Source organism: Psammomys obesus, unplaced genomic scaffold, assembly GCF_907164565.1.
Source record: "Psammomys obesus unplaced genomic scaffold, mPsaObe1.curated_primary_1811, whole genome shotgun sequence".
Taxonomy (NCBI): Eukaryota; Metazoa; Chordata; class Mammalia; order Rodentia; family Muridae; genus Psammomys; species Psammomys obesus.
Window position 1 is genome coordinate 26,206,465 of NW_026585895.1, and position 18,154 is coordinate 26,224,618.

The 18,154-nt window shown below is 40.7% G+C and overlaps 1 protein-coding gene across 3 annotated transcripts in view; it reads right to left on the reverse strand.

Annotated features, from left to right (window-relative positions):
* The window catches only part of Gpd2 (glycerol-3-phosphate dehydrogenase 2), a 145,559-nt gene that overhangs the window by 105,002 nt on the left and 22,403 nt on the right, over positions 1-18,154 (reverse strand). For all 3 annotated transcript variants that reach the window (XM_055600530.1, XM_055600529.1, XM_055600532.1), the window contains exon 2: positions 3,756-3,865. In XM_055600530.1, coding sequence (XP_055456505.1) covers positions 3,756-3,857 — 102 coding nt within the window. In that variant the 5' untranslated portion in view covers positions 3,858-3,865. The remainder of the gene's footprint in view (positions 1-3,755; positions 3,866-18,154) is intronic.

An 18,154-nucleotide genomic window follows, 5' to 3' on the forward strand; every position in this document is an offset into this window, starting at 1 on the left:
GAAGGAAGGAAGGAAGGAAGGAAGGAAGGAAGGAAGGAAGGAAGGAGTAAAGACATAAATCTATTTCACCTCTGGGCCAGCTCACAAAGTCCACTGAAACTTCAGAGTGGGTAATGGAAAGAACAAACACAGCACATCACCCAAGAGGGGCCCCTCACAATGAAACAGATCTGTTACAGCAACACAGGTGGGTTAGAGAGAAGACCAAATCATCACATCAGTTTTTCCAGTTAGTACCTTAATGGTGTGAAATAAATGACGTAAACTATTAAAAAAAAAAAAAAAAAAAAAAAGCAAGCCTTTGTCCTAACGTGAAAAGAAGCTAGAGTAATCCATATCTCAGCCTGTTCCCGTCCATTCTCCATGGCTACCTGCTTTCTTCCTAACTACCTGAAGAATGGCCTGCAGCCCAGATTCTAACAATCATCAGCTTCTGGAAGTGGTCCAGGGCTCCCTCTCTCCTAGACTCAATCCCCTCTTTCACCTCCTCTCCTTGGTGAGCAGCTTGACAAAGGAGACTCTCCCAGAAGAGGGCACTTGTGTCCTCTCCAGTGTTAGACTGGCTAAGATGTCATCTAAGGCCTTTTCAACTAGAAGTTTATCATTAAACCCACTTGTACTGAATAATGAATCGCTATCAACTTGATCCAAAAAAAAATTACACACGGATGGAATGTAGTGGGAGAATGCTTGTTCAGCATGTGTGAAGCTCTGGATTAATGGCAAGTACTACAACAACAACAACAAAGATTAAACTTAAAACAGAAAGCTCAGTCAGGTGAATACTACTAGCTGCAAAGGAGGATACAATATAGGGACAGTTTCTTAAAATGTATCACTATGTCCAGGTTTTTCAACACTGACTTATTCTTCTTTTCTCTGTTTGTTTATTTTCTGAGACAGAGTCTCACTAAGTAGCTCTGACTGCCTTGGAACTAGTTATGTAGAGTAGACTTGGCCTGAAACTCACAGAGAACCACCTACCTCACAAGTGCTGGAATAAAAATGTGCTCCACCACACCTGACCTTCTCAAAAGACAGTAAATTTCCAAGGTAAACCATCTTAGAAAATTAGGTCTGAGCAAGGGGAAACGGAAGCAGATGACCACACCTGTTCAATAAGGCATATATACTCCACAACACTCAGCAGAAAAATGGAGCATTATCTAAGGGCCTTAGAAAAATGTAGCCAATTAACAAGTCCTGAATTCAACCTCCTGAATTCAGTCACCACAGTCCTCACTCATACCATGGCTCTGGCTGGCATACTTTGTGGGAGAAAAAACTTCATTACTGGTGGCCCTGTGGTCATTTTATGTCAACAGCTAAAATAAACTGTCTCCTGTCTCTCTGGAGTTTGTCCATTTTCCCCCAACCCCTTTGGATACCTCACACTTGGCTACCCTCTCAAATATAAGCTCAGGGTAGTCTCTTAAAAGGACAGGAATCACTAAAAATGTAGTTGGATTTCCTATGCATGCAACTCACTGACTGGAATATGCCTGTGATATTTTTTTTTTTTCCAACAGAACCTGTCAGCTTAAAATTACAAATGACTTCAAGCTGCTGGCATCCATTTCACTGAGCTATTAGGATAGCCGGGGTGCCTAACTTAAGAAGATAAAGTGACAAATGTTCTAGAAATCAGCAGGCCCTTATTAAGCTTTGAGTTTCTGAAACCCCAGCCCTAACTCAGCTGCTTGGGAGCACTATTACAAGTTTATTCTGAGAGATCAGTTATTAAAAAAAAAATCAAATTTACAAAAGATGGAACAGTGAATACTCAGGTATAAAATTAAGCCATAGACTTTATAGTAAAACATGCTTACTATGGTTAAAAGACATAGGCCACATACAAATTTAGCAACACCTATTAGGTATCATGACCTTCGGCCCTGGCATTTCCCAGTGTCAGTTCAGATAACACAGAGGTAGAGGAAGTAATCTAATCCCTACTGTCCATGTTCCAGACTTCTGAAATAGCCTCAGCAGAAGTAGCATCTTTTACATTTGCTCTCAAGTAATCAACGCAGCTTTTTAAAAGAAAGTGCATCAAACACAGTCAACAGACAAGGAAGAGGCTCAATAGGCCAGAAGTTCATATGGGCAACACACACCCAACTAGGAAACCCTGGGATCCAGCACCCATAGGCCAGAATGAAAAGAAAGAGTAACACAATGTCTCTCAATACCTCTCTTCTTTAGGAAGAAATACATAAAAAATGTCAAGTACAGCAGCTCAGGCCTGTAATCCCTGCATGATAATTTTTTTCTCTTTCTTTCCTTCTTTCTTTCTTTCTTTCTTTCTTTCTTTCTTTCTTTCTTTCTTTCTTTCTTTTTCTTTCTTCCTTCTTTCCTTTCTTTCTTTTCTCTGTCTCTCTCTCTCTTTCTCTCTCTCTCTCTCTTTGTTCCCCTAGCAAAGCCTCCCTATGTAGCTCTGGCTGTCCTGGAACTCTGGAACTCAAATATAGATCATGCTGGCCTTGAACTCAGAGATCCATCTGGGTCTGCTTCCTGAGTGTTGAGACTTCTGTGCACAGGAAAATCAAGCCAAGCATGAGCTTTCTGAGTTTGAAGCCAGTCTGGCTTATAGAAAAAAAGCCTGTCTGAAATGAGAAGCTTATTCACTAGAAGGCAAGTGTGAAGTAGTACATTAATTCTTCTTAATATGTGTTTTTTTTAAGGTGGTATTTTCCATTTAGGGTAGAAACTTTTAAGCAATATGCCTGGTTCTACCACCTTCTAACAAAAAGAAACAAGAAGAACAATTAACTGTAGGGAAACCCGTGGCTTAAAGGTGGCTGCAGAAGTGGTGAGGTGCGACAGCAAGCCAGCTTTGTCACCCAAGCTCCACCCTCCTCTTGAAGCAGAACTGAACTACCCAGACAGCATGAGAGAAGAGAAATAGGAGATTAGAACTAGCTATAACATCTCAAGGCCAAAGACTACTAAATCCCGCAGTGAGATCATTTCCTGCTCTCAACTCATGGCTGTGGTACAAAGAGAAAAATAAAAGGAAACTGAACACTGTCTTCAGAAGTTCACATTAATCCCATTGTTGCAGTGCCCCTCATTGAATCATCCTCCTTCCGTGAGATAATAATGTACTTGCTACCTAAGTAGCTAAAATTAATTCCAGCACTCCAGAGGTGGAGGCGGAGACAGGTGGATCTATGAGTTCAGGGCCAACCTGATCAACACAATGAGTTCTAGAACAGCCAAAGCTACACAGAGAAACTCTGTCTCAAGATAGAAAGAGATGATAGAGGAAAGAAAGAAAAAGAAAGAAAGAAAGAGAGAGAGAGAGAGAGAGAGAAAGAAAGAAAGAAAGAAAGAAAGAAAGAAAGAAAGAAAGAAAGAAAGAAGGTTTGAACGAGGAAAAAAAGAAATGTAATCAGGCAGCAGATTTGGGCCTTTGCTTTTCCACTTCCGTTCCCAGCCTCCTGACTTCTAACAGTACAAACTTGGCAGGAGCAAGGAAAGCACCCAGGCATTTCAATGAACTGGACAAAGTAAAGTCTAAATGAACAAACCCTGGCACAAATAAATGAAGCAGTCTTTAAAAATCAAGGAGCCAAACAGAGGCTTTTTAGAAGACATCCCCATCTTAAAACACGAGATTCTCAAAAGTTCACAAGCATTATAAGGCTGTATACTGAGGAACTCTCAAACTAAACTGTGAAGTGTAATCTCTACACACAGCCATGAGCGTGCACAGCCACAATGCTTCATCATCAGTTCATGCGCTTACTCACTTGCTTCCTTCTGTAATGAGCAAACTGAGAGAGTCCCAAAACAGTGGCCAGAGCTCCTCCGCCCACAAGAACAGTCCCTTTCACTGCCTTTTGAAATGCCATTGCTTAGCCTACAAAGAAAAAAAAAGAGAAAATAGGAAGTTAATTTCATTGCATAATAATCTTAATAATAAAACATTGTACAGATTATGAAAGTATCTTAACGTAGACAAGGAAATACAAAATAAGAAGGTTCCTAACATGCCAATAGGTATGCCACAATCCAAAAGCAATAACTCAAAAAAACCAGGACAAGGAAATTGATTATGTAAACCTTACACTCAGAGCTGACAGGAATTAAAGAAAGAAATGCAAATTAAGAGACAACTCAGGGTATTTAAACAGTATAAAGTCAAGAGAGCTGTGAAAAGAAATGTCATTGTGGATTTGACAAAACTACAAGCTGTACTTGCGAATTTGTTCCACAGCTAATCCCTTCCACAAGGGAAACTGGTGGGAGTCCTGGGTCACTCAACAGGACAATAAACCTCAGGCCTGCTTCAGGTCCTGTGGCCAGTGTTCAATTCAAACTCAGAGACAATTTTCTGCAGCTTTCCCTTCTTGAATGTAACTCAACACACTGAGATTTCCATCACTAAAACAGCAGACACTTAACAGCTAGGAAGTCAACAGATGTCAGCCCCTGGTCCTCTAACAAAACAATAACTTAATGTGCAGTAACTCTTTTTGTTAGGGGAGTTAAAAAGGGGGGAGGGGGGAATGGTAGAAGGAGGGTGGGAGAAAGAAAAGGTTTTCTTCTAGCCAGTGACAGGACTGCAGTGGCAAGGAGAAGGCGCCTCTGTGCTCACAGTGTTATGGCTGTATTGTGGGAGCACTTTCTTCCTTCTCCCTAGTTTTGTACTACTGGATTGATTAGATTTTTTTTTTTTTTAAGTTCTGTTCTTGAGGATTTGAAATTATCTTTTGACTTCTTAAGAAGCCAAGAACATTGCAAAAAAATAAGGATCCCATCAAAAGTCCTCTGGTCTACTTTTATTCTGTCAAACAAACAAACAAACAAAAAACCGATTAGCACTCTGTGAGTACTTTTAATTTTGTTTTTTAAAAATTTAGGAATGAATAATTTGACCTTCCTCCCTCCATTCACAAAAGCAGTTGGCACACCCACCTCTTACAAGGAAGCCATCACCCTATTTTCAGGAATGGGTGGTGGTCAGACCTGTCTGAACAACTCACTTATTCCCTACTGATATGGAACAACTTAGAGCTTACTAAGCTTACAGATGGTTTTAACTTAGAATATATAAATACATATATATATATAAACTATAATTATATGTTGGGTTCCATATTGGATGTAAAATAGCTGCTCTATTCTCTTAAATTAAAGAATTTCAATGGAGTTGATAACTAGATTCTATAGAGAACTCATTTTGGAATTATATATACATATATATTATATAATATTATACATTATAATACTATATAATATTATACATTAAAATAGAGGTTGGCATTTCTTAATTTTTTTTTTCCTTCTGATCTCCTTCACAAACTCCAAAATTCCAACGTGGGTTTTTTTATTAACATTCTCACCTGGGAAATATTTCCTGTAAGTACCCTGATTGGAGATCTCTCCTTAGTGTCTTTGTTGATGCAATTTAGAAAGGCAGGCATGACCAAAGAAACACAGAAAGGGAAAGGAGCCCTTCCCTGGGAATGGCTGAAGGGCCTCAGCAGCCAGAGAATCAAAACTCCAGATCCAGATTTGCTCAAGGACCTTCTTCTCTAGTTGTAAATCCACAGTTCTCTAGGAATATCACCAAAAGCATCCACTTTTGTTCAGACTGGGGAAGAGCCTGTGTACCCTGGTTAGAGAAGCCACACATTCAGTTACCCTTAGGCTAAACCTTATCTTGTTTAAAGATCAAAACCACCTGAGAGCAGACACCCATTGGTCACAGCCTGACACTGTTTAGGGCGCTGAGACAACTGTTCTTAAGGGTGCCTGTCGCCAGAAGAGAAATTCTGGGGCGCCTGAGACAGCCTGCATTCACACAGTTAGTTTGATCAACTCTGGACAGAGATTAGAGTCCTAGTTTTATTTCCTTAAACAATGCACATGCCTACCCCATACAGACAGAAGCATGGTGGTCTATTGGATGTGAATGTGGTAGCTGGTTGACTTGAGGTAGTTTCACCATTTGTCTGGCTGATAACATCATTCATGACCTCACAAAGGAAACTACACATCATCACAAGTGTGGGTTGGCACACAGAAGTCAATGAGAATGTCTCAGCATTTGGGGTTTGTTCATTCAGCCGATTGAGTTTAGGGCGGATTCTTCCAAAAGTGTGGTTTTCCTACCTGCCTAAATTATCTTTTTTTTTTCTTTTCTTTTTTTTTTTTTGTTTTTTTTTTGTTTGTTTGTTTTTTTGTTTTGTTTTGTTTTGTTTTGTTTTTCGAGACAGGGTTTCTCTGTGTAAAAGTTCTGGCTGTCTAGTTGTCTTTTTTTCAATTTAATTCTCCTATATTAAAATTCACAAAAGATTATTTTTAATAACTCACTAATACTAAATAAAACTATATTCACATAATACCAGAGTTAGCAATAATTTTCACTGTTGTCATCTTTTTATATAAGTTCATGCAGTAATTAAAAGATTATTTTTACTGAGACCCTATCACATCAAACAAAAACAAAAGCTATTTCTACCATTACTAAATCGTCTATAAGGTCACCTAATTACCTGTAAAGAGTAAAACAAACTCACAGGCAGCCCAAAAGCCACAGACTGTTTCACACAGTTATCCTAAAATCAGCATTGAGGTGTCTCTTTTTATTAAGAATGTCAAAATGGGGCTGAAAGTGGTGGCACACACCTGTAATCCCAGCAGTTAGGAGGCATAGGCAGGCTGATCTCTACTAGCTCCAGGCCACCCAGGTGTCTATAATGAGACCCTGCCTCAAAAAGGAAAAAAAATAAAATAAAAATAAAAAGTGACAATGACAACAGCTGTCAATCGTGGAAGCTGCTTTATTTCTTTTCACACTTTAGCTCGTTTCACCTTAAAACACATAGCTTCAGGTAAGGGGATGGCTCAGTGGCCAAAGAGTTCGCCTCAGAAACAAAGACCTGGGTTCAGATCTCCTGAACCCACATAAAAGGCAGGATTTGGTAGCATGCATCCACAACCTCAGTTCTCCTAGAGGGAGATGGGGAGCAGAGAAGGAAGAATCTCCCAGAAGCTCACTGGGCAGCTACTCATGTGTATTCAAAAGAAAAGCAAAAGACCCTATCTCAAAGTGGAAAGCATCAACTAAAACCTGAGGCTGTCCTCTTACCCACCACACACACACACACACACACACACACACACACACACACACACACACACCATGTCATTAAAAGACATTGATAAACCTAACACAGTGGCACACACCTTTAATCCCTCTGGCAGAGGCAGGAGGATCACTGTGAGTTCGAGGCCAGCTTAGTCTACAAAGCAAGTCCAGGACAGCCAAGGCTACACAGAGAAATCCTGTCTCCAAAACCCAAAAACCAAAACAAACAAACAAACAAAGGCACGGAAAAAGCCTCTGGCAAATTATATGCCAATCGTAGTGGGACAAATAAAACAAAGGTTTTGCTTTAACGTTCAAAAAATTTATTTAAAAGCAATAAATATAAGCCTTAGACTATGAGCGTGTGTCCATTACATTACCTTATAAGGGAAAAGTTTTCACAGTTGATATAAAAAAAAGATTATTTCCAAGTATCAACTTTAAAAGTAATAAAATGGGCAAGAGAAATGGCTCAGCAATCAAGAGCACTGTCTGTTCTGCCAGGGTTTGATTCTGGGTGCCAAATACTTGGTGGTGGCTCACAATCTTCTTAAACACCAGTTGCAGGGGAGGGGATCCAAATGCCCTCTTCTGTTACCAGGCACTCAAGTGGTACAGACATACATGTAGGAAAAAAATCATCCATACACATAAAGTAAGATTTTTAAATGGTAAAAGCTGCAACCAGAAAGAGAGCAAATAATGTGAGGCAGAATAAGAAATCAAAAAACAAAACAAAACAAAAAACCACGAGGGGGATGTGGGAAGAGAAAGCAGCCCTCCCCTGCTGGGACCTTCCTTATCAGAAACATCAACACAACCTAAAAAAAAAAATCAAAAAAATCAGATACTGTTTTTCCTCAGGATATAAACAACAACGAGCTCTGCTCACGCAGGACGTGTGTGGCCTTGAGTTCAACTGCTTAGTAGTCCTTTCTCATCCTAAATCTAAGAGGCACCTCACAAACCCAACCAATGCTTTGTTTAAAATGAAAAGTTTGAACAAGATGTAAACAAAAGGGTCTGAAGGGATGACTCCACGGTTAGAGTGTTTGCTGCTTCTGCAGGGGACCTAGGTTCCCAGCAAGTACTGGGAAATTCACACTTGTCTGTAACTCCGCTGTCAGGTGACCACATCTGTCCTCTGCAGGTACAAGGCATGCATGTGTTATATCTATATCTATCTATATCTATCCATCTATCTATCTATCTATCTATCTATCTATCTATCTATCTATCTATCTATGCAAAGCACTCACAAACTTAAACTAAAAATATCTCTTTTTAATCCTGAAAAAATTCTTTAAACATAGATCAGCTCATATTTTCCCATGTTTTAGATTTTACTTAATTTCTAAACTTTGCTTAGTCTGTAAACTTTGCTTGACATTTTATCGGTTGACTAAGGTAATGGCACTTCACTCTGAACGTTCTGAAATCCTTTCACATTCAAGGGGCCCAACTCATTGTAGGATTCTGTTTTACCTGATCAGAGGGGCGTGGTACTGAAAAAGAAAGAAAGAAAGAAAGAAAGAAAGAAAGAAAGAAAGAAAGAAAGAAAGAAAGAAAGAAAGAAAGAAAGAAAGGGAAAATGATACAAACACAAAATTAACTAGCTTATCACACAGCTCAATGTCCATGCCTTCTGAACTGTTAATTAAATTACATGCACAGTGATTCAGGACTGGCTCCCATGGTGGCCCAGCCCACCTCTCATTGTTCTTCCAAGGAAACTACTAGCTTAGCTGGCCAAGCCTGAACAAAATGGGCCTCACTTGCACACACATCTGCTGGAGCTCTATGTCTCCTTTTACAGTAGAACTGTGGGCAGAAGGTTATGAGAGAGAAGAGGCCAACTAGATGACAATGGAATAGTCCCTGTGTAGGATGAAGGAGCCTGGTGTAAGGCAACCCTGGGAAATATGACCACAGAGAAATCCCTAATCTTTCGACAAGACCTACAAATGGTGACAGGAAGAAGTGGGCAGAGCACAAACTTATAAAATGAGTTTTTATAAGTTATATAAAATGATGCTCGGAGCTGGGGATTGGCCCCATGGTACAATGTTCTGATCCAGAAAGACAAACAGGCTGAAGGGGGGAATGAGAACAGTTTGGAACTAAGGAAAATTGAAATCTTAATACAGCACTTATACGAAGAAAGCAAGAATGTTAGCCATATACATCTAAAACTTATTTTTAAAAAATGGTCATCCAAGTAATTACCTACAGGTATTGGCTTCAGAAGCATCAGCTTAAACGTGACCATCACAACTGCTACCTGAATGCTCACAGACTATTGCCTGAACTTACCTGGTTCAACTGAAACTTAGCTGCCCTGTGAGGACTCCTACTACAGATAGGAACTCCGATCATCATGAAAAAAAAAAAATCTCAAACACAGTCACTGCGTGTTCCCTACCCGTCTGCTCCTACTCAAAGCCAAGGCCACCCTCCCAGCTAAATCATATATTTGAATAACTTAATCAAACATCTACTTTTAAAAGCAAGAAATAACACCAAATGAAAAATATGAAAAAGCCAGCCAGAATGCTCAGTGGAGAAAGGGCCTACCACACAAGCCTGCCCACCTGGTTCAGTGCCGCAGACCCGAAGATGGAGAGAACTGGCTCCCACAAGTTGTTCTCTGATCTCCACACATTTGCCATCGTCTGTGAGCACAAGCACACAGACCTGTTATAGGTATACAATGATAACAAGTAAAACAGAGGTTTTAAAGAAACAAAAATACAGAACAACAACCAGAAGTAAGTATACTCATCTAGAAAGAATGTTTACTTCCTGGCCCCTGAATTCCCTGCCCACGGTACTCAATTTACTCCCCACTCGAGATCTTCACCTAATCTCCTCTCCCAGCACTCAACAAGAGGTAAAAGTGACATAAATAAGATTCCATGCAAATATACTTATCACTCACTGTGAAAGAAACCCTGGACCTGTGGACAAACTTCCCTATCTCTGTGGCCTCCCATCAGCAATCCCAGTGACTTGCAATGAACTTTGAATCTCTGTGTTCCCCACTAACTGCAGAAGAATGGGAACATCTCAAGACGAGCGCCAGCTCGGGAATAAGCATCCCTTTCGAGTATGATCAGTGTGAGGAAAAAGAACAAGTTCAAAGGGCACTTTCAGCAGGGTGTGCTGGTGCGTGTGTGTCATCCCAGGACCAGGAAGGAGGTCAGCTTGAGAGGAATGGCAAGATGTGTCTTGAAAGGCAAAGAGCAGAGGATGGAGCTCTGTGGTGGAGCTCTTGAAGAGTAAATCAACCACCAGCCTGGCAGTTTCGGAGGCGGGACTCTCCAGCAAAATAGCAGAGTGTTCCTCGCTTTTCTAATTACCTACACTGAAAAACCCAAATGTGCAAGGCATTTCAGATACAAAGTAAGATCCCCAGGGCATAACTTAGAGGTACCACTAACTGTTTACAAACCAGGCAATACAAGGGGGTCCAAAGATAGCACACAGCGCCCTGCACTTCTCAGTGTGCAGCTGAGCACAGAAAGCCACCCCCACATTCCACTGAGTCATGTCACACTGTCACACCCATGAGAGGCCCAACCCAAGAGCCCAACCCACATGTCCAACCACATATTAATCCAGTGACTTTTAAACGAAAGGTAGTGCAGCCCTTCCTCAGAAAAAATCCTGCCCAGTTATGGCCAGAATTTAGACTGCCAGCAATGTACAGCAGGGTGAGCCTCAAAAGCACTTTCCTTTCCAGTTACCCATGCTAAAACTACAAGGGCAGAGATTTTTTTTTTGGGGGGGTGGGGGGGTAAGGACTACTGTTGTTTAAAAGTTTTCTGTGACAGTTTCCTGTAGCACAGGCTAGCCTTAAACTTCTGATATCCTGCCTCTGCCTCCAAAGTGATGAGATTGTGGGGAAGCATCAGTACACACAGGTTTGGGCAGGTTGTATCAAAGCAAACTATTATTCCAGCTGCCCACAAAGAAGCCGCTGTTGGTTCAGATGAAGAACACACTGACAAGGGCTTACACAAGCAAGTGGCGAGCAAAGCACAAAAAGGACTGGTTGGAAAATGATTGCAAGGGTTCCTTTTAAGACGTGGACTCTAATAGGAAAAAAGTGAATATATCAAGTTCTAAGAAAACAGTAGATGCCGAAACAGAGGTGGCTTCAGTAAGTGTGTGTGTGTGTGTGTGTGTGTGTGTGTGTGTGTGTGTGTGTGTGGTGTAATTATAAAGAACACAGACCGAACACGATATCAGGGAACAACAAACATGAAGACTTTTCAGAAGTCAGTGAGCAAAGCATTCTCCTGGTAATGAAAGACAAATGAAAGCTCTGAGGAGCAGTGAGAACATGATGTATCCTCAGGTTCCAGATGATCCTGTTCTCGGCTGTGGCTCCTGTGGCTGTGGCTCCGGAGGAGGGAAAACACCATTTTCCCACGGGTCTGGTGTCTCACACCTCCACACCCTCCCAGACAGCAGGGTTAATTCAAGGAAAGCCAAGACCCTCTACATCCAATCTGCTTCCTCGGAAAAATCTATGCCCAGGAGGCTCACACCCAAGCCTGCCAGCCACCACCACAAACACAGAAAAAAAAAAATCAACAGAGATTAACAAAGAAAAAGGAGAGAGGGCTGGAGAGATGTCTCAGAAGTTAAGAGCACTGCTCCTGAGTTCAATTCCCAGCAAGCACATGGTGGCTCACAACCATCTATAATAAGATATAGTGTCGTCTTCTGGCGTGTAGGTGTATATGCAGATAGAACATTGTATACATCATAAATAAATAAAATTTAAAAAAAAAGAAAAAGGAGAAACAAAAGTCAGAAAGCATGAGCTCTCCATATTTGACTTACCTTAGCTGCCATTAAGTGAGGACAATTTACCTTAAACATGCGAAAACAACTGATTTACATGGAAAGTTGGTCCTATAATTTCACTGTAAAGCTAGCTGAAGGAACATCAATTGTTTTCCCTTCCGGTCTGTACTGATGGAAATGAAGTAGCTATGATAAACATGGCTTTATCATAACCCATATACACACTGCTGAGGTAACTATACAGTTCTTACCTAATGCTGTCCTACTGGTATGCAGAACACTGCATTGAAATTTTAATATGTTCATTTCTTCAGTCCTGTCTTTCTTTATTACTTTTGCTCATGCATGTATATTTAGGATAAATGTGTTGCTTAAAAGTTTATGACATTTGGAAATAAATTTCAAAATGTTTCTAAAGTTTTTTTTTTAAAAAAAAAAAAACAGCTAAAAATACACTATATTAATTTACAGTTTCCACCAGAGTACTTTGACATAAATCTCTCAGACTACTTTCCACAAATCTCTCTCCAGGCATGACTGGGCCAGTTATCTCATTTTAGGAGCTAACCCACAGCTACAGATGAGTGAGAATGAGGCTAACCCAAGACCCTTCTCCAGAAACGAAGGCAGGCTCCTTTAAACCAAGAGGAAAGACTGGCAAAGGGAAGGGTCAGCTGTGTCCAAAGCTCATCAGAGTTCCAATAGTGTAAGTAAAAGTCACAAAAACAAAAGGAGAAAAAGAGCTAACTGAGCCAACTGAAAGTATTTATTAAAAAAAAAAACCCTAAAACTTGAATGTGCAATTTTTCCTTTTACAGTTTAATATACAGTGTAATGACAATTAACAATGCACTTTTTTCAAACTCCTCTAAAATAAAAATATATTGAAATAGGAGAGGTCTTAGAGGAACGGGTAGAAAAATGCTCACGTATTCACTTATTATTTAAGAACTAACTCTGTAATTGCCACACTGCGTCCTTACATTCTCTGCCGTATCAAAACGAACACAGAAACTAAAGCATGAATTTCACCCTTTTTCCTTATTTTCAAGAAGTCCATCGTAGAAGTACAAGAGATCTCTTCCTTATGGAGACTGATCTGTGGGAGCTGAGCTTTCTGTTTCAAATGAATGAGTCTGTAAGATATGCAGCAAGTAAAAGTGAAAGAAACAAAGCTAGTAGCAGCTAGGTTGAAGGGCACAGAAACAGCAAAAACACCCCAAAAATCAGGCCATTACAGCATCTGCAGAAAAGACTGGGGAAGCCAGGCTAACGTAAGCACGCTGGGAGATTCTGGGCAGAGGAGAGTTCTCAGGAGAGCTTCTAGCTTCTCATTCCCTCGGTGGGCATTTTTATTCCATGGGATAAACAATAGTTACTTCTAATGGAAATGGTTTACCTTCTGTGTGTTTTCAAGAGCACAGTGTTTTTAACACCCTTAGCTGTTGGCTGCTCTCCTTTCTCCGAGTCACAGAGTTAGGGAGTCAGCCTGACCCAGGGCAAGGAGTTTTGAAGATCACTTAAAAGAAATATACCTGGGTCTTAGACAGGGAAACACTTATTGTTCCTAGATTCCACTTTCAAAAGTGTAAACAGCACATGATAATTACCCACATCACGTGTATTACATCACCTCAACAAAACAGATTTAGATTCATTAAGTACAAGCGACCACTGTTTAGTTTATAACAAAATAGTTTACCTTCTTCTTCTTCATTGCTATAATCAAGAAGAAACATAGTTCACCAGGGGCAATTTGTTGAGCAATTTGTTAAGTTTGCTTTAAAAGCAAAGTTTGGGGGCTAGAGAAATGGCTCAGCAGTTAAGAGCACTTACTGCCCTTGCAGAGGACCTCAGTTCGGTTCTCTGCACTAACAAATCACAACCAGCTGTAACTCCATTTCCAGGGGATCTTACACCAGGCTTGTACATGATGCACACACACACACACACATGCAGGCAAACATTCATTTTCAATAATAACAATCTTTTTTTTAAATAAAAGCAAAATTAATTATTTATTTTGTACAGTCCTGGATTTGTAACTTAGAATAATCCTGAGAAGGCTGATATGAAATGACCCTCACAAGTAAAACTGATTTCCAGAAAATGCCCATCCAAAATGCCAGTCAAGGTAAGAAACTCAGTGGCTAGGAGTCTGATATCAAAGTAAATAAATTTTTGTTTTCACATCACCAACAAGAAACTACTTACTTAGCATTAAGAAGACTGCTTTTAAAAAATAAAGAGTACTCAACCAGGCAATGGGGGCACACACGATTACTGTGTGTTAGTCCCAGCACTGGGGAGGCAGAGACATGCAGATCTCTGGGATGGAGGCCAGCCTGACCGAAAGAATGAGTTCCAGGAGAGCCAGGGCTGTTAAAACAAAACGAAAAGAAAAAATACTCAACCACTGAAAAAGAAATTTCAACTCCATTTTGAAGATAAAGGAATTAGGAAAATACGCTCACTAGTCACATGATTCCTTCAGCCTCTTTTATTTCTGGGTTAGGGAAACAGTAGGCACCCCTTTTGACAGCACAAGATGCTTTTTAGATTTCATATGCAGGAACAGGATCTAAATAATTAAGAAAAAGCCATTTATTTTGCTCAGGATAAAGTGCTGTATGCTACCAATAGAGTACAAATGTTTGCCTTCAGTCTGCAATATCATCAAGCCTCTAATCCATATTCATTAGCACTGTAACTAAACGGACAGTCACAGCTACTGAACACGGTTTCCTGGGTCTATGTCATTGTTTAAGTAAAAGTGTTTCTAAAAGTCTTCGATACTGTAAAAATAAAATTATAAAGCGAACCAAATGGAAAGTTTTTTTTTTTTTTTTTTTTTTTACATACGTGAGTGAAAATTTTGAGGTTCTTTTGTTTTTCCTTTTCAAGACACCCGGTACCTCTCTCTCTGTGTAGTACAAGCTGGACAATATCTATGTCAATTTTTTTTTCTTTATTATTTTTACCACTGAATGAGAAGAAAGCATATCAGTTCTTTCCAATCATGATTGCATGATACATATTTATAAATTACAACTAAACCTTAGAAAATGCTTGAAGTTAGTTTATAAGATCCTGGGCTTATTGGCTTACGGTGATGGAAAGGCAAGCGTGGTGATGCATGCCGAATTAGCCCAGAACTCTGGAGGTGGAGGCAGGAAAATCAGTCATCTGAAGCTATAGTCCTGTGTAAGGACAGCTTGAGCTATAGGAGACCCTATCTCTCTCTCTTTTTTTTTTCCAGCTTTAAGTTAAAAACACACCATAAGTAACTAGGTCACTGCGGTGGTACAGGCCTGTAATCCCAACATTCAACAGTCAGAGAGAGGATCACCACAGGTTTGAGGCCAACCTGATCTCAATAGTGAGTTTTAAGCAAGCCAGGGTTACATAGTGAGGTGTCTCAAAAGAACCAAACCAAGTGTGGTAGTACATACCAGAAATCCCAGCACATGGCAAAGGGAGAGGCAGGGAAATCAGGAGAGTTCCCTGGCAACTATCACTATGAAATTCATTCAGGTCACCCCGGTCTATGTGAGAACCTGCTTCCAAAACAATAAAAAATTAAATAATAAATAAAATAAAAGGTCATGCCTGTGTTGTATTGCAATTAGTAGTAGCAAAATATTTTCAGTCAATCTTTTGCACCATGAAAAGCTAAACTGTTTAAATATAGATCTACTACACCACTATTACAAACATTTCCAGTTTACATCCTGGGTGAGAACTGAATTAAAGAATAATCCTCCACATAATCCTGAGGTCAGGAAGTCTGCTGGGGTGGGGATCCAGGCATTCTTCTGCCTTGCAGTAGAGAGGAGCCCAGAGAACAGAGCTTGCCACACTGTATCTCTTGTGCCCCTTTTCACCCCCTAGCCTGCTGAAATCCACATTCAAATTCACTAGTCACAATAATCTCCAACTGTATTGTTCTTGCTAAAGTGACCAGACTCCCTAAAAATGTCTGACCTTTAAGGAAACAGCTATCAGAAAATAAGAGAGGTTGAAATAAAATGGCTGCTCACAATAATCCTGTTCAAGAGTATGTGCAAAGGTACAACACAGTTTAAACCCTCCAGTCCCTTCACCCTTGACAAAAAAAAAAAAAAAAAAAAAAAAAAGGCAAAAGTTATGAGCAACATTGTTACTTCCATCTCAGTCATTGTAGCTGCAGCCAGGTGTAGTCCTCCTGCCTGTAACCCTACTAGCAAGCATGCTGAACAAAAGGAATTCCATAGGTCCAGGTCTAGCCTGAGCTACACAGCAAGACACTCTCTCAATAAAATAAAAAGTAAAATAAAATAAAATAATCTTGCCTGAAACAGACTTGGTCAGAAGATCTTACTCATCCCATCCCACCCCATATGTGGCATCCTTTCTAAATCTTTTTCAGATTTTTTTTTTTCTTTTCTCCCTTAAGAGGTCTGGCACACACTCACTCTAAATGGAGAGTGTACGTATAGACATGTAAGCAAGTCTAGTTAGTCACCAGGAGCTGAGATAGTCATTGGCACCAACATGACAGCTAACAACAGAGGGAGTCAACACTTACATCCCATAAGCACAGAGAATAAAGGGTTTGACCTAATATTCTAAGTTATCTTTGATTTGAAAGAAGGAAGTGGAGCTCAGCGGGTAAAGGCACTTGCCACCAAGATTGAGAATCTGAGTTTAATTCCCAGGGCCCACAAGGTGTAAGGAGAGAGCCAGCTCCTGAAACCTACCCTCTAACCTACACACACGTCTACACACACCTACACACACACAGCGCATACTCTTCTTGCAGAGGAACCAAGTTCAATTTCCAGCACCCACATCAGACAGCTCACGCTGCTTGAAACCAGACTTACGGATGGCTTTGAACTGCCACGTGAATGCCATCTCTCCAGTCCCAGTTAATTGCTTTATTTCCTCCCTCTTTTTTGGGGGGGGTGGGGGGGTGGGGGAGAGTGGGGGTGACTTTGATCATCCCACACAAGCTATGATACAGCGGTGCCTCAGCAACAGTAGAAAACAATACTATCAAAGCAAAGCGTTCATTCCTTCATTAGACAGCCCATCTCAATTTATCCTTTATCTGCATTTGAAAGGCTTTTTTTTTTTTCCCTATTTCTTCCACACTATCAGGCTGATGATAATTTGTTTAAACTTTAAGATTTCTAAGTACTTCCAACTTATCACCATGGTTAGAAACCCAAGAGCAAAATTAGCTAATACTGTTCCCAAAAACAAACAAATAGCTCCAAACAGTGAAAGAAGCTACATAGCAGCATCTTAGCATTTGGACTTTCATCCTCTGGCTTTAACACTTCCAGGGTATTTCTCCCTTTACCCTATCATGCTGTAGGTTAGAAAACTTGAGGATTTTGGCATACACGAACACAGCCATGTTCATCAATATACACGATAACCACAAACTACCCACAGCTTTCACGAACATGAAGAATTCCAAGTCAGGCAAAGTGGGAAATGCCAGTCACTCTGGCCATCTCACACAGAGTTCCAAATTCTCCTGTCTGCCTGAGACTCTGTCTCACAATTCTAAAACCTGGGTGGGGTGGGGTGGAGTGGTCTACACCTTTGATCCCAGCACATGAGAGGCAGAAGTAGGTGGATCTCTGTAAGATCAAGGGCAGCCTGGTCTACATATCTACATAGTGAGTTCCAGGCCAGCTAGGGTTACAGCGCTATACAACTTGAAGGCTGAGACAGAAGGATTACAGGTTTGAGTGTGAGCTACATAGATCATCTCAGAACATGGAAAATAAAACAGTGAGCCTGGGCAGGTGGATCAGTGAGTAAAGTGTCTCACGGGCAAGTAGGAGGATCAGTTTGCGTCCCAGCACCCACCTAAGTGTCGGGCAAGCATAGCAGCCCATCTCTAATCCCAGCATCTGGAAGGAGAAGACACGGGTCATGCTGGATCTCTGGCCCAGTCAAATCAGCAAGCTCTGGGTTCAAATAGGAGCTCTGCCTCAATATGTGTTATACTCATGGAAGCATACACACAAACACGCATATACTATGTGCTTTGGCTAGTCTTAGGTCAGCTTGGCACAGGGTAGGGTCGTCGAAGATGAGGGATTCTCCACTGAGAGAATGCACCTAAGACTGTACTATAGGCAAGCCTGTGGAGCATTTTTTAAAATCAGTGATTGATGGGGGAGGGCTCGACCCATTGTGGATGGTACCACCCCTGGGCGCTACATAAAAGCAGGCTGA